This window comes from Letharia columbiana (genome assembly GCF_014066305.1).
Source record: "Letharia columbiana isolate WasteWater2 chromosome Unknown Sc0000015_s1, whole genome shotgun sequence".
Lineage (NCBI taxonomy): Eukaryota > Fungi > Ascomycota > Lecanoromycetes > Lecanorales > Parmeliaceae > Letharia > Letharia columbiana.
The window spans coordinates 209366-225144 of record NW_023501055.1 but is presented as its reverse complement, the minus strand read 5'-3'; the positions used below and the strand labels follow the sequence as shown (position 1 = coordinate 225144).

Genomic DNA, 15779 nt, shown 5'->3' with positions numbered 1-15779 from the left:
TCTCCCTGGCAGTCCTTTTTGTGGAGATATTTATGATCATGAGTCCAGCTGCGCCATCACGGCCTCGAACACCAGCGAAATAGTTTACACACGATCCATTAACCCTTCAACCACTTTCAAGCCCTAGAAACCTTACCATAACAAGGCCCAATCTTCTCGTCCCTGACTCAAACCAGTCCGGTACCGTTATTGATAACAGACACGCGTCCAAGCGGCAGTGGTGCTAGCCGCTTCAACGACCTTACTGGAGGCCCAGGTATTGCGCGTCAAGAGCAATGCAAAACGAAGTACTGTGACAGTGGTTCTGATCTTCTGCAGTGAATGGTTGGCCGGGAGTGTTTGTAGTCTTTTGAGGCAGGTGGCGAAGGGAGAAGGGGGCATTTTGGGTCAGGGGAAGATTGAAGGTTGAGATTGAGATTGCTGGAGGCCGGCATGAAGGGTCGTCAGATATTTAAAAAAGGTTGTAGGAGACCACTTTCCGCATTCTATTGATACTGGGCGGGTGCGTCAAGAGCGCTTTAGCACGGAGGATAGTTACCTCAAGTCTATATTTGATTCGCAAACTCAACTCACGCTATCATTTACCCAGGTTGTTCTGCGCCATTCGTCCTACCAGGTCATTTTTTCCTGGCCTCAACTACCCTTCCAATCCAAAGTCGTCCTTCGTAAGAGCCTCCAACGACGGCCTTTATTGCCATGCTCAACAAAGTTAGTCGTCAAGCTCCCTGTGTCAAAACGGAATTGGTAGTGTATATAACTCTCAATGCTCGAACCTGATGCGGTTTCATGACCTCCAGATTTCCCGGAAGCCAAACCCCCGTTCCACTCTGATCGAGCTGGACTGCTTCTGTGACATCTACGAGGATATCGCAGGCGGGATGTTTAGGCGCCATGCGGATAAAGGTTCTAACACGGTACGCCTCCGCCCCTTGTTCGGCCGTGACGGTGGGATATGATTGTATATTGTTTCAGGACTATTACGGTATTGATCCTGTCAAAGTTTCGATCTAAGAATGTTTGCCTTGCATACGAGTCTGAGCCACAAGTGAGCAGACTCCAGACGACCTACCATCCAGACAAGCTGTAAGAACAAGTCCATCTCCATTACGCTGGAAACGCCAAAGTCACTCTGTGTGCACTTGTAAAGATCTGAGGATGTCGCCCTAGCCAGGTCGAGGATCTGGTGAGTGTCATGAAAGTCTCCGCGTTTCCAATAAGCGCAGGTAAAGATGTGTGTTCGAACATCAAACGTCATACTGCTCAATTATGCTATGCAGTCTCGCAGCGTCGTAGGGATCGAAATAGTCTCTCACCACAAACTCGCCGAAATCTTTGAGTATTACTAAGGCGTGAAGAAGTTGGTGCGTGTATCTGCCACGAAGTAACCGAAAAGGATCATTCACATTCGTAGAGATAGAGAGATTCAGTGGGAATACAACCCCTTGGCAGTCGACACCAAACAGGTTGACGGCAAAGGCATCAAGATCCTGGCTGGTCACGACCAGTGCCGTCCTTGTGTGATGGCGTAGATTTGGTCTATGAACAGTCAAAGTGCCGAGGTGTCCGGTGAGAATTCGGCGGTACGTGATGCATGTGGACATCCTCTTTCAAGCAAATTCATCGTCGGTCTTTGCCCAGCGAGCAACAACTGTCAGCATACGATCAGACAGCTCTCGCAACAGATCTGGACTAGGTTGTTTGTTTTGATAAAGACGAGCACGTTTTAGCGGTAGGAGACTTATGTCGCCTCTTCGTAGATTTGCCGATTGACGTAGAGCAGGCTGTGGTCGATGTCTACTTCAATCCCCATGGTGTACTGGCGATATCTTGTGGTCTATGCCGAACTGCGTTCAGGGTGTAATAGTATACCTCGTTCCAAAGTTCTGCTGCTTGATCAAGAAGGTGGAATGAGGGTAATGCCCCAGTTGCGGCATTACCAGTTCGGGAGCTGGGGTTGCTGTCCAGAGTGGCTAGCATGTGTGGATATATTTGTCACAGATGATTTTATTGCAAAGATTTAAAGGCAGAAGACAGAAGACAGAGTGAACTAGGAGATGGGGTAAGCGAACCGTACTCTATGCTTCTAGGCAGATGCTGATATTGGGAAGCCTGCTAGCAATGGAGAGGGGGGAGGAAACTTGGTGGACATGGCTGAGAGCCATGGATTTTTTGATATTAAAGAGGATTTATCGGGTAAGGACAGAAGCCTCTAGAGGTTTCTGTTTCGAGGCATTCGGAATACCTGACTACGCGCAAAGGTACGAGACCAAACACTTAAACGTCGATGTGGACCAGATTGAGGACAGGATTCTTCGATCATACATGTACTGATCAGCGAGCTGGAAGGAACATATTCCATTCTTCCAGAAAGCTCCTATTTCATCCAGGTATGATTGGCCTGAACTGCTGATCAAAAATAGACCAAAAGGCCACTCCCAAAATTAGCTGAGTACCCCAGTATTTCAACTTCGAAGTCGCAATCCACAAACTCAAAATCGTTCAAGAAGTTGCTGATGCCAGTTATCGTTGTCCCCCACATGCTCCATGTCAATCTCGGATCGGGGTGAAGGATCAATAATGAGTGGCCAGAGCTGGCCTGGATCTCCTCCGTATCCATAGGTCCGTCGTGGCCGAGATTGATTTCCTTGATGACTTCCAACGCTGCTTCTAACAAGCATGCTAGTACATCCTCGCGCTTGAGGGTCCTCGAATACCGGGAGAAGGTGATGACTTGCGACGACTGGGGTACTCTGTATGAGAATGGGTCTGACGGCAACACGCTGCTCGATGTGGAATCAGTCCTGCTTACTTCATTAGCAATAGGTTGAGCGTACTCTAGAGGCTGCGGAAGTGTCCAATTCGACACAGAAGTGAGGTTTGGGTTAGGAAGAACGATGGTATTAGAACCCAAAGCTGCAAGACCGAGAAGATACAGCTGAAACAAGACGAGAATATCTGTTTTCTTGTAGGTCCCCATTGCGACGAACGTTTGACGAAGGTGACGCTGTCAGGAAAATCTGCAAGACAGAGAGACACTAGAATAATATGATACATTTCCAACCACAGGAATTAGGAGATTATGCGCTCGGCACGCTTAGATAAATCGATCAGACAGCTCGCGGAATATTTAGCAAGCGCACCACTCGCACACGAAATCTATTGAAGGCTTGAAACGCCACCAAGATGTGGACCCTTCAGGCGGAACAAAAGCGCCAGGACGAGCTGCAAGATTAAATCGTTTTTAACAGGACGAAAGAAGGCCTTTTTCGAAGAATGAGAAGGATCGATCACTGTTCACGAGCAGTTATATCAAGGTTGTTTGAACCACAATGTTTAGCGCCACGAAAAAGTAGATATGGTGCTTCAGGCAGATCAAAAGACGCGTCGCGGAGCTGGAAGTAAGCTTGACCAGAAACTGATTGGATGGAATATTGAACTTGCGCCCTAAAGACCCGCGGTATTTTCCCTGACAGTTTCTTCCAGACCAGTGAATCCCGGTCGGCCGAATGCCTTCAAGAGCGCAGCTCCTCTCGAGTTATTCAACTTGCTTAAATCTCGCGGCTCATCCTCAACGTCCGTCGGAAAGTTCTTGTCAGGGTGGATTTTACGCAAAACCGCCAAAACGTCATTCCAATTATAAGGGTGTGCAAAGGCCAGTATCCGCTCATTTTCCACTTCTGGATCTAGAAGTGCAGCAACATGCAGTCGTGCTGTATCTTTAACATTGACCACTACGAAGTTCAGCTTAGCAAGTCCGCTTTGAAGTACAAATCGAGTTGTGGAGCAGTTTTGGGGGTCAGTCCACTCCTGCAACGTGTCTTAAGACTCCAATAACGGTATGAATAAGAAGGCCAAGGGCTGGGAAACGTCTTACTCCACTGGGGAGGGACGTCCTTGACGGCGTTAAGGTTTCTATTGTACACACTCCTGACCCACCCTCCTGTCGACGCGGGTTGCTTGTCGCTAAGGATCTCTCCCATGTTGGTGTTTGGCAACACTGCGTTCAGAACGAAGCCTGGTTCATGCTCTTTCACAAACTTCCACATTTCCTGCTCAGCTTGCGTCTTACTCGCGCCGTATGGACTCCATGCTCCTTTTGCTTCAAACGGAGGAGGTTCCCAAGCTGCCTTGACGTCCTCGTTGTTCCAATTTTCTGTGCTGATTGTGATCTCAACATTGGGTCTGGGCGCGGTGATGGCAGTTGAAGAAGAGGTGTAGACGAAGCGTTTGACCGAGGTCTGTTTGGCAGCAGAGGTAGCTGCGTTCACGGCTCCATTCACTACAGTCGGTATGACCTTGTTGGGGTCAGAGTTCGAAAGTGAGGACGGAGGCTACGTGAGCCACACCGGAGACGCCTAAACATGGGTCAAGTCAGTGATTTCATTGCCCACCGAGTCCGAGTGCCAGAAGCGTACCTTTACATGCTTCATCAAAGGCACCACTTTCTGCCATGTCTTTTACTACCACAGCTTCAAATTTGCCCTCGCCGTACCTCTTGTCAAACATCTCGGTAATCCAGGCGGTTTTGGTCGTGTCTCTGCTTGTACCCCGCACCCGGTAGCCAGCTTGAATGAGCTGGTCGGCAACATGGCTTCCAATGAAGCCGTTAGCGCCGGTAACGAGCACTGTGGATCCGGGAGGGATAGCTGGAGTTCTGCCATTGAAGTTGGGAGATGACAGACCGTCGGTTGGAGGTGAAGGATGGAGGAACAGGTTCTATTTCTTGGCTGTAGAGCTAGGGCTAGGGCTGGAATAACCGAACGATGATAAGGGAACAGCATACAGGCAGGTATGCTCCTGTTTATGTACATGAGATGGCTCAGAGAGCAAGGCCATGACTTCATCCGATCCCGGTACCAACCTTTTACAAATGCCCTCGTCATAAATATTAGCAATCAAACGACGTGGTTACCGTATTCGACAAACTAATAAGAAATTTATCACCTTCCGATCCATCTAGGACATTCCTACTCGAAACAGCAAAGATCTCGATATGTTTCCATACGAAGTCTCACATCATATGAGATATACCACTGGCTACGGCATAGCTGTTCTTTGCATGTAACATCTTTACGGCTAGGCATGCGGATTTGTCATATGATACGTAACGTCAGATCAGACCTCCCTTGTCATTTGGCAGTCATATGTGGCCAAACGACCGCACTAAAAAATATCTACTACTATATTTACTACATTCTGATTGGTTAATTAAGCTCCTAGACAAGTATCGGATGGTTTTAATTCGTTGAAATAGCTATCGTCCGATCTTTGTCATTATTCTAAAGGGGTCTCTTATTTAAGTTCGACTCTTATTTAATATATAATTTCTATAGATTATTTAATCTTCTAATACTATTAAAATTAATTAATAGAAGACTAGTATATTTATATATTATTAAGTTTTAAATAAATATTATTACTACTTTTTATAATAGTAAATAATCTTAGCGTAATTTTATACTATAGATAGATAGTTATCTCTATTCTTTCTATATACTTCTTTATAAAATATAATAATAAATAATTATTTTTTATAATATAAGATTATTAAATATAAACTATTTTTAATAGATTATAAACCGAATTTTTATTATTGTAGTCTCTATACTATTAAATAGAAATACTTATCTATTTAATAATTTAGTATTATAGAAGTTAAATAAATATTTCTATATTCTTATTATATATTTTCTATTTATTTTTTTATTTTTTCTTTTATAAATAGCTATATAAGATAATTATATAGATATTTAATATATTATTAAAATCGATATAGATGTAATATTAATATAGGTATATTGAATAAGATAACTAAGATATCGAACTATATAGATAGAAAGGAGGCATGATATAATAGGAGATGCCTCCGCCAAGGCCCGCTAGCCATAGGGCTGAGGGGTGTATTAAGGGTACGCTCGTAATACTATCCCCCCCCTTCGTTAAATTATATTCTATAATTAATAAGTGGAAAGATAGAAAAATAGATATGTATGCACGCTTAACGTCTGAAAAAATAGTAAAAGCAGTAAAGAAATAACCGTATCTGGGATTTTCTAGTATAGTATCTTTCTTTAAGGGCGGTATTAGTAACGATAGTAGCTCTTCTTAATCGTACTGTAGCGACGTCGTTAGCCGTGATTTAGGCGTATATAGAGAGTCTAGCCGAGAGGAAATCGATATAATATAGCGAAAATAATGTTTATAGACGTAGGGGTAATTAATAATAATTTCCGAATCTATATCTGAGTGGGTGGAATGTCGGTGAAATAATGCGACGTGATTAATCGAGAGCTCTCGAACCGAACCGAGCTATAGGCGCTAAAAACCCTAATTCAATATCAAGTAAGTTTCTCCGTAGGGTATCATATAATCGATATTAATAAAGGCTATCGACGATAACAGTGAGGTCCATAGATAACGCATTATAACTTCGGAAGATACTTAGATATTAGTCAGCAAGGGGACCTTACGCGAGAGGCTATATATGATATGATTTCCGATCGATATAGGCCTAGGGGATCGATTCTCGGCCCTAAAAAAATAAGGGTATTGCGAAGATATCGGATGGTTTCAATTTAATTAAAAACGAAGTGTCTGAGGTAATTTCGAAATTCTATTAATTAATTCTTTATAGGTGAGGCTCTTCGAGATATCGCTTATGGAAGTCGTCTATTAGGTCCTAGCAATTTTCGAATTCACCGCCGTCCGCATTATACCAGATAAGGTTATTATCGAGGCTTTTCCACTTAACTTTATACTTAAGACGGCCATAGATTAATTTAGAGTTAAGTATTTCTTTAATAATCTATTCGATCTAATTATTAATAGTGACATACTCCGGCGAAGGATTTATCTACCTTGATAAGGGGTTATTTACCGCGAGATTTAAGAGATTAGAGTGAAAGACGTCGTGGATTCTTATACTTAGTGAAAGCTCTAGACGATATAAGGTTTTCACAAGACCTATAATCTTAAATAGATTAAGTCTCTTATAATTTAATTTGCGGAAAGGGCGATTGAAGATAATATTCTTACTATTTAGAAAGACCTTATCGCCTATTTAAAAAGTAACCTTTTATCGATACTTATTAGCTTATATAATTATAGCCTTCTAAGCGCGGTCTATATTACTTCGAATATACTTAAGAACTTATTTTATATAGTTTATAATATTCTCCGCCTAAGTAGTATTAAGATATTTATATATAATCTCATAGTCGATAGTATTCGAGCTAAAAGTTATTCGAGGATAAAATCCCTTATTTATAAGGAAAGGTAGGATATTAATAGTCGATAAAGTAGTATTATTATCGACGAACTTGATAATAGATAATTATCTTATCTAGTCGTCCTATATATAGTTATAATATATTCGAAGATAACGCTTTATATTCTAATTCGCTCGTTTAATCTATTCGTTAATTTTAGAATAAAAGGCTATTAATAGCTTAGTTATAATATCTAATCTCTCATAAAAAGACTTTCATATAATAGCTATAAATTAAAGGCCTTAATTCGATATTATTAAAGCCGATAGATCGTGTAAATAAAATACTTTCTTAAGTAATAAGTTAACTATCTTCTTAGCGATAATATCTTTATCGATATCGAAATAGGCTACGTAGTAATATTCCTTAATAAGCCTATCGATCGCTATCTAAATAGCGTTATAGTCGTCAAACATCGGCAAGCCTATAACGAAATCGATCGATATATCTTACTATCGTTTCTATGAAATTGATAGAGACTATAGTAATCTATACTCTCGATCGCGAGGCGCTTTAATTCTTTAATAGGTATAGTAATTCCGAATATAGATGGCTACTATCGCTCTTATTTCTCGTTAGTAATACTTTCTTTTAAGTAGTTTATAGATATAGACTACCTTAGAATAATCGTAGAATAATTGATTATATATCTCTCGGATAACATTAATATATATGTTATCGGATATTCATAAACGATCCTTATAGTAAAGTACTCCATTCTATACGGAGCACTTGTTGAGAGTAATCCCTCGAAATTTATTCTTACCTTCGGTAATAGCGTTACGGATTTTCGTATAATAATTATCCTCCTTATTAATCTCTACTATCTTATGATAAATAGAGTTATTAATTATATATATATCAATACTTTTACTATCTAACTTTAATCGATTAGAGATAAAGATTGTTTAATGCTATTAACGTAATCGTTCGTTTCTAAAATCGATTAGTTTATATCTAGTTATTCGTATAAGTATATCCGCCTTAACGTTCTAAGGTTCTAATTAATAGATGATCTTTATATTAAATTCGGATAGTATATTCAAATAGCGGGCCTAGCGACGACTAAGATCTCTTTCTTCGACGAAGTATATTAATTCCTTATAGTCCGTAAAGATCTTAATAGGAATATCGATATATTCCAATTTAGAACGCTAGTGTTCAAGATAGCGAATAATGGCTAGTAACTCCTTATCGTAGATCTAATAGTTGTACTTGACTAAAGTGAGATTCTTATTATAGAAGGCTATCGAGTGAAGTACTTTTTTATTATCGTATTAAGAAAGAATATCTCCATTAACGTAGTCGAAAGAGTTAGTCTCTAGAACGGCCTTCTTTATTCTATCGAAATAATATAGAACTAAGACTTTCGTAACGACGACTTTCAGAAAATAAAAGGCCTCTTAATATGCTGGGGACTAATCAAATATAGTCTCTTTTGCGATGAGTTTTACTATAAATTTAACTATTTTAGAGAAATCTCTAATAAACCGCTAGTAAAAATTGCAAAATCTAATGAAGGTCTATATCTCTTTAAGATTGATAGGTATAATTTACTCGATAATAGTCTAAATTTTAATAAAGTTTATTCATAACCCGTCTATAGATATTAGTAGGCCTAGAAATTTGATTTCCTAGACGTAGAATTCGCACTTAAGAATATCTATCTAAAGGCCGGCGTCCCTTAATTTCTAAAGGATTTATCTGACGTATTGAATATATTTCTTCTTTATCTTACTATAGATAAATATATTATCGAGATAGATCTAGTAGAAGTCATTTAGATACTTAAATAGAATGTTATTTATATATTATTAATATATGGCCGGGCCGTTAATTAGATCGAAGGGGAGGACTCGATACTTATATGCTTTAAGGGAGGTGATAAAAGTAGTAAAATCCTCGCTATCGGGGTGTATACGTAGTTTGTTGAACGCGGCTATGATATCCTTTATTGGTGTTGGCTATTTCTTTCGATTCGCTAGCCGTACGAATGGTCCAATGCCTTATTTATCTCTCGACTACTATTTGCCGAGTCCGATTCGCTTTGAAATCGAATTACCTATCTGATAGGCTTACTTAGAGATACGATGGCTTAACTTAGTTTCTTACCAAAGCCTCTACCAGCGCGTTTCTTTAAATTCATCCGCTAATACGAATGAAATAAGTGAGTTAACCTTAGTTATAGTATTAGAACCGATATAGATACAATATTAATATAGATATATTGAATAAGATAACTAAGATATCGAACTATATAGATAAAAAGAAGGTATAATATAATAGAGGATACCTCCGCCAAGGCCCGCTAGCCATAGGGCTGAGGGGTGTGTTAAGGGTACGCTCGTAATATATATATATAACTATATTAATTTAAATCTAGAATTTCTTAAAGTTTAAAGAATAGAAAAATTATTAATTATAATTAAAGAAGATAAAGTATATTTTAAAATATTATAATTTATAAGACGTAATAAAATAAGACGTAATAAAATAAGACGTAATAAAATAAGACGTAATAAAATAAGACGTAATAAAATAAGAATTAATATTATTTCTAAATAATTTATTAAAGAAAGTTATTATTATAAATATATTAGCTAATAAAATCTAATATATAAAAATTATTATATCGAGATTTATTAATTAGTAGGTTTTAAGATACGATATCGATATAAAGATTTAAAAAAATCTTAATAATTAAATATTAAAATTTATTTACTCGATATATAAGAATAAATTAATTAAAGTAATAGAAGATAAGAAGATAATTATAATAAGATAAATTAGACTCTAAATCGACTATATAAATTTTAAATTTATTCTTTACTTTATTAAGTTATAAAAATTATAAAATATTATTATAATTAATAATAATAATTTAATTAAGACTTATATTATTAATATATATATAAAATCTAAGAATCTTAAGCGTATAAGAGCTTTAATTAATAAATAAATTCTTATTATTCTATTATTAAATAACGAGTAAAGGCCTATAAATTAAATTCATAACCGTTTTTTTTAATTAGGGCTGTCGAGTAAATTTAATAAGCGGTCTTTGATGAGCGATCTTTGGTGAGCGATATTTAAATTCCTTGCCTTTAAATATCTATAAGACTAAATTTAGTAATTCTTTTTTTATCTGAAAGCCTATATTACGTTCTATAATTTAAAAGAAAAATCCCAAAATTTTAATAGAAAATAAAAAAGTTATTTTAAAATTAAATAATGTATATCTATTTTTTAATTAGAGCTATCGAGCGGACTTTAATAAGCGAACTTTAATAAGCGATATTTGAATTCCTTGCGCTTTAATAATTATAAGATTAAATTTAGAAATTCTTTTTTTATCTAAAAGCCCATATTTCGATCTATAGTTTAAAAAAAAGAATCTTAAAAACTTAATAGAAAATAAAAAAGTTATTCTATATGTTAATAACGTATATCTATTTTTTAATAATTATAAACGCTAATTTATTTATTCGCGATATCTAATTAAAAAGCGTAGATTTAACGAATTAATAATTAACTATATATATAAATTTAAGATTTTCTAATTTAACTCTATCTTATTCTTTTATATATACTAATTTAAAAAAAAATATAAGAAATTTATATATTATCTTATTATATAACTTAATAATATATTAAACTTTAATAAAATTATTATACTTCTTTATAAAGAAGATTATCTTCTTAAGTAAGATAATAAGAAATAAGCTATATTTATTATTATAAAGGAATTCTATAAGAAATAGAAGAATAAGAAGATCTTTAAAGATAATAATAATTTAAAATATAAAGATATTACTTTAAAATAAGATCGAGATAAAAATAATAATAAAAATAATAATTATAACTTTAATCCCTCGTTAAATAATTTAAATAGTATTTACTATAAGAAATTAGATAATATATTTAAATATTTAAAATATTTATTATTATTAAATAAGAGTAAGAAAAGATATTAGCTATTTAGCTATTAAACCCTTTATAATAAAAAGATATCTAATCGACTTCGAAATAATAATAATAATAATTCGAACTTTAAGCTTAAAGCGAATATAATTAATATAATTAATAAATTAAATAATTTTATAAATTAAAATTATATTTATATTTTAATAATAACTTATATTATAATCGATAATAGAGATATTATAGAAGATAAAGAGTATTAAGACTACTTAGTTAATAGCTTAATATTTAAATTAAATAAAAAATAAATAAATAAAGAGCTCGAAATTAAGTCTCTCGATTATCTCTTAATTAAAATAATTAAATCGCGAGAATTATAGAAGAATATAGAGAATTAGTTAATATCTTAGCTTAATATTAGCTTAAAATTAAATAATAAGATAAGTCGAGAGACTGAAAATATTCTTAATTCTTTATCTAATTCTCTAGAGAATATCGAAATAATTAACGAATTATTATATAAATTCTTAACTTACTTTCTCTTCTATATTAGTATATATAATAGAATAAGATAGAATTAAGCTTAAAAATCTTAAATTTATATATATAGTTAATTATAAATTCGAGTTCGCTACGCTCTTTAATTAGATCGACTAACTTATCGCGAATAAATAAATTAGCGTTTATAATTATTAAAAAAATAGATATATATTATTAACATATAGAATTATTTTTTATTTTTTATTAGATTTTTAAAAAAAAATTGAATTATAGAACGAAATATAGGCTTTTAGATAAAAAAAGAATTTTTAAATTTAGTCTTATAAATACTAAAGCGTAAGAAATTTAAATATCGCTTATTAAAGTTCGTAGCTTCGCTCGATAATCGAATAGTTTTAATTAGATATAGATTTTAAAATAACTTTTTTATTTTCTATTTAAATTTAATTTTTTTTTTTAAATTATAGAATAAAATATAGGCTTTTAGATAAAAAAAAGTATTTTTAAATATAGTCTTATAATTATTAAAGCGTAAGAAATTTAAATATCGCTTATTAAAGTTCGCTTATTAAAGATCGCTTATCTATTTACTCGATAGTATTACGAGCGTACTCTTAATATATTACTTAATTCTATAACTAGCGAGCCTTAACGAAGATATCTTCTATTATATTATATCTTCTTTCTATATATATAATTCGATAGTCTTATTATTCTATCTATCTTATTTATATTAATATCGTATTTATACTAATTTTAATATTATAATAAAGCTTCTTTATATATTTAACGAAGAGAAATATAATCGAATATACTTTATTCGAATTAGCGAACGAATTTAAAGAAATACGCTAATAGAGGCTTTAATAAGAAACTAAGTTAAGTTATCGTATTTCTAAATAAGCTTATAAGACGAGTAACTCGATTTTATAGCGAATCGAACTCGCTAAAACTATAGGCGAGGAATAAATAAGATATAGAGACTATTCGTATAACTAGCGAATTAATAATAGAAAGAAATCGTTATAATTTCTATATTAATAGTAAGTTTACTATAAGAGTAGTAAATATATAATCTCTTTACTAAGTATATCGATAATACTATAATAAGTTTACTATAACGACGACGGAAATAGTCTTAAAATGATATATATCGATCTCTTTACTAAGTATATCGATAACATATATAGTAAGCCTACTATTAAATGATATTTAATATATTCGATTCTTCTCAACCTCCTATCTTTTTACCAGATCTTACGAATCGAAGAAGATAAAACGAAGGATAGATTTTTGATGGTAAGAGTACGGGAGATATAGGGCAAATCTACAGCCTTGAAGCTCCTAGGCCAGGCTGCCAACAGGTGTTGGGGGAATATGATGAATGCATACGTTAGATTTTCTTCAATTCTATCGAAGGACTATGGCAAGAAGGACTATGGCTAGAAGGATTATGGCAATAAGACTAGGCAAGAAGGTCTATAACAACAAGACTGGGTAAGGAGAAGAACTCGGAGAATCTTGCTGGCACGCAGGCAAGATGTGGACTACATCTCCGGGATCTCTGCAGGGTAACATGGCAGGCATGGCACAGTCAAGACCAGCATACGATCCGGTAAAACCTCGGATATAATATTTTTAAACGAATTAAAATTATCCGATGTTTTCGACTGCTACCGCTATACCTCGGCAAATCCTCTCCAGTTAGAACGAATAGAGGCTATATATATTTAAAGATATAAGGCAAGTAATGAGCCTGCATCTTCGGTCTATTAGCTATAAGGACTATGGCTATTTAAGAGAGAGGGGTAGTATTACGAGCGTATTCTTGATATATTACTTAGCCCTATGGCTAGCGGGCCTTAACGAAGGTATCTTCTACTATATTATATCTTCTTTCTATATATATAGTTCGATAGCCTTATTATTTTATTCTATCTCACTTATATTAATATCGCATCTATACTAGTTCTAATATTAGTATTATAAGCGTACTCTTAATATACCCCTTAGCTCTATAACTAGCGAACCTTAACGAAGATATCTTCTACTATATTATATCTCCTTTTTATCTATATAGTTCGATAGCCTTATTATCCTCGTTCTATCTCACTTATACTAATATCGTATTTATACTAATTCTAATATTATAATAAAGCTTCTTTATATTTCTTAGCCCGACGAAGAGAATTAATAGATTTTTTACTTTCTATTTAAAGTAAGCGATTAAGTCTAATAAAGAAAACGCTAGATATTTCTACTATATAAAAGCCTTATCATATATTTAAATTATAAGATATCTATATTAGATAAAAGAATCTATATTAGAAAATCTATATTATTAATATTAATCTAATCTATTAAAAAAAAACGAGTCCCCTATATCGAATATAAGAAATTATTCTTCGCTTCGTTTCTTATAAAAAGTCTATTATCGAATAATAGACCCTCGGCGGATTTTCTATTACTTAAAAGAATATTATTTAAAGTACTTATAGTCTTTACGACGACATCTATAAATCTAAAAAGTTTCTATAAAATTTGAAATTGCTAATCGCGCGTATGTCGCGGAAATTACAAAATTCGTCGAATTAGTAAATCTAATTAGAATTCGTTTAAATTTCATCGATTTAATAACTATTCTAATCTTTTCTATTAGTTCTATTAATTTAATAGTAATATATATAAAAAAAGAAAAGTTCTAATAATTAACGTTATAACGATAAGATTTTATAATAATAAGTATTAACGCTAACTTAAATTTAACTATAGAATTAAATAATTTAATAAAATTAGTCGCGTAGATAATACTCTAATATAGCGTATAATAATATATATATTAATAATAATATATATTAATACTATATATATATAGAATAGTACTTAGAGTATATTAAAGTATATTACGTAAAATTTTTAAAATTACTAAAAAATTTTAAAATTATTAAACTAATAGAATTAACGAAAAGAGTTTAAATATAGATAAAGTCTACTAAATAGGCTAAATCGTACTAATCGTATAAACTCGGCGAAAATTATACGAAAATTAATTTTTAGATTTATAGATGGACTTAATTAATTAAAAAATAAAAGAAATATTATTTCGAGTATTATCGTTAAACTTCGACTCTTAATATAGAGATCTATTATCTTTCTTAACTTATATATATCTTTATAATATTAGAATTCTAGAGATCTCTTTATTTTACTCGATAGAGATACTATTTAAGAAAGCTTAATCAAAATTATTATTTTTATATCTATCTTCTTCGCTCTATTTTCATCTATATTTAATATATTATAAGTTTCTTAAATTCTTACTTAAATTCACCTATATTAATATTAAAATACGTTTCTTTATATTATCGATTATCTATATATCGCGGCTAGCTCTATCTTATATATAACGATTTATATAGAAGATACTTATTCTCTAACTCGTTATTACTTTATATACTATATATATAATATTCTCTATCTATTAAGAATCTTTATTAGCGATATTATAGAATATCGCCTAATATCTCTACTTCGCCTCCTTTCCCATTTTATATTAATTAAGAGGAGACGTAAGGCTAAAACTCGCCTGACATCTCTACTCCGCCTTCGTCCCTATTATTATCTACTTTATAAGATTTTAAAATATTAAGAGTATATCGATATCGATTAATCTCTTTATAGCTAGTTAGATAGTTACTTAGTCTAAGACTATTAAATTTATCTATCTTTATAGATATTAATTTAATACTATTCGATAACTAAAAAATAAGAATTTAAGATAAGCTTATTTATAATAATAATTATTTTCTTATTAATATTTTTAAAATTATCTATATTATAGTAAGACTTAAAGAGAAAGCTAGTTAGTACGTATTTATTAGACGACGATATCGCTTATACTCTATAGTTAATAATCTTCTAAATTATTTAAATAACGTATATAAGATATTCTTATTTATTCTTAAGATAATCTATTAATATATTTATAATAAATTAAATTAAGAAAGTTAATTATTTCTTAAATTCTACGATAATCTTATTAAGTATATTAAATATAATTTTAAAAATAATAGTCTAATAAATAATATA

At 32.9% G+C, this 15779-nt stretch overlaps 2 protein-coding genes across 2 annotated transcripts; both read right to left on the bottom strand.

The window, feature by feature from the left end:
* Positions 1 to 2410: 2410 nt before the first annotated feature.
* Positions 2411 to 2977, bottom strand: HO173_005532 (uncharacterized protein; the record flags this gene model as incomplete). Its single annotated transcript, XM_037307447.1, has 2 exons — positions 2411 to 2780; positions 2835 to 2977. The coding sequence occupies 2 exons, from the start codon at positions 2975 to 2977 to the stop codon at positions 2411 to 2413; spliced, it is 513 nt and encodes a 170-aa protein (XP_037165629.1).
* Positions 2978 to 3444: 467 nt separating this feature from the next.
* Positions 3445 to 4836, bottom strand: HO173_005531 (uncharacterized protein; the record flags this gene model as incomplete). The annotated part of the gene is made up of 5 exons (XM_037307446.1): positions 3445 to 3731; positions 3875 to 4295; positions 4336 to 4355; positions 4416 to 4591; positions 4784 to 4836. 5 exons carry the CDS (start codon positions 4834 to 4836, stop codon positions 3445 to 3447), a joined length of 957 nt encoding a protein of 318 aa, XP_037165628.1.
* Between the last annotated feature and the right edge of the window lie 10943 nt (positions 4837 to 15779).